At 45.8% G+C, this 1,012-nt stretch overlaps 1 protein-coding gene across 1 annotated transcript; it reads right to left on the bottom strand.

The window, feature by feature from the left end:
* Positions 1–229: 229 nt before the first annotated feature.
* LOC135607531 (putative invertase inhibitor) lies at positions 230–769 on the bottom strand. Its single transcript, XM_065099469.1, has one exon. The coding sequence runs from the start codon at positions 767–769 to the stop codon at positions 230–232; it is 540 nt and encodes a 179-aa protein (XP_064955541.1).
* Between the last annotated feature and the right edge of the window lie 243 nt (positions 770–1,012).

Below are 1,012 nucleotides of genomic sequence, written 5' to 3'. Positions count from 1 at the left end.
ACTAATCAGATTTAATTCACGTATGAGAAACTAATCAATTCATCAGTTGAACTATTTTACTCTAAAATCAACATGGTTTTATTTTATTTGATTGCATGTAATTAAAAAGAATCCTCTTCTTACAATATTACTAATAATTATACCACTCGAAAAAGAAAAATTTTTTTTTTTTGGCAGAGGAGCTTCACATCAAAGCTATAACTAACGGAAAGGCGTAACGGCAAGAAAGTCACCCCAGCATATTGGTGAAGGCTAAAGCAATAGTGCACATCTGCGTCAAGTCGGAGTCCTCCTTGGTCAAGGGCGAGGGGACCTTCAGCTCCTTGAAACCGTCCTCGCAGGTGTCGGGCGCGTCCACAGCGGCGCTAAGATAGGTCCTGGCGTCGACCAGGTGACCCTCCTTGATGGCCGGGATGGACGTGTTGAGGTCGGAGAACAGGTCCTCGTAGACGCTCCCGCAAGACTCCAAGCCCTGCTTCGTCTTTGGATCACTCGTTCTGGCTAGCAAACTCTTGACCTTAGCGCTGGCGCTGGTGGTTTTGTCCTTCGCCAAGGTAGCCGCGATCACCGTCAGCGACTTCTGGTCCGCCGACCCGCTCCCCGGGTACGGGAGGAGCTCCGCCACGCAGAAGTCATAGTTGATATTGGGGCTGCTATTCGCCGCGTCCCTGCACGCCTTCTCAACCGATGCCTCCACCCCGGGGAGGAGGTGGTGGTGGAGGAGGAGGACTGCCACCGCCAGGAGAATACAGATGGTGGACGGCCTCATCGATCTGCTACTATCGATAGCTTGGTTAGGTTATGCGTGCTCGCAAGGAGACGAAGTTGATATCAATATATATACTTATTGAGGCGGATAAATATTACCGAATTCTAGAGCCATTATTAGGCAAGAAATAAAGAATTCAACTATGGAATTTTTTTTTATAGAAAGAAACAATTTTAAATATTTAGTATCGATTATTCCTTATTAGTGTTCATAAGGATTATAAACAATTCTAAACATTTATAA

Source organism: Musa acuminata, chromosome BXJ2-3 (assembly GCF_036884655.1).
Source record: "Musa acuminata AAA Group cultivar baxijiao chromosome BXJ2-3, Cavendish_Baxijiao_AAA, whole genome shotgun sequence".
NCBI lineage: Eukaryota > Viridiplantae > Streptophyta > Magnoliopsida > Zingiberales > Musaceae > Musa > Musa acuminata.
Note: the sequence above shows the minus strand (reverse complement) of the source record. Positions and strands in the feature narration are given on the sequence as shown.

Coding starts and splice junctions, on each gene's coding strand:
- LOC135607531 (XM_065099469.1), bottom strand. CDS start 769: ATGAGGCCGTCCACCATCTGTATTCTCCTGGCGGTGGCAGTCCTCCTC.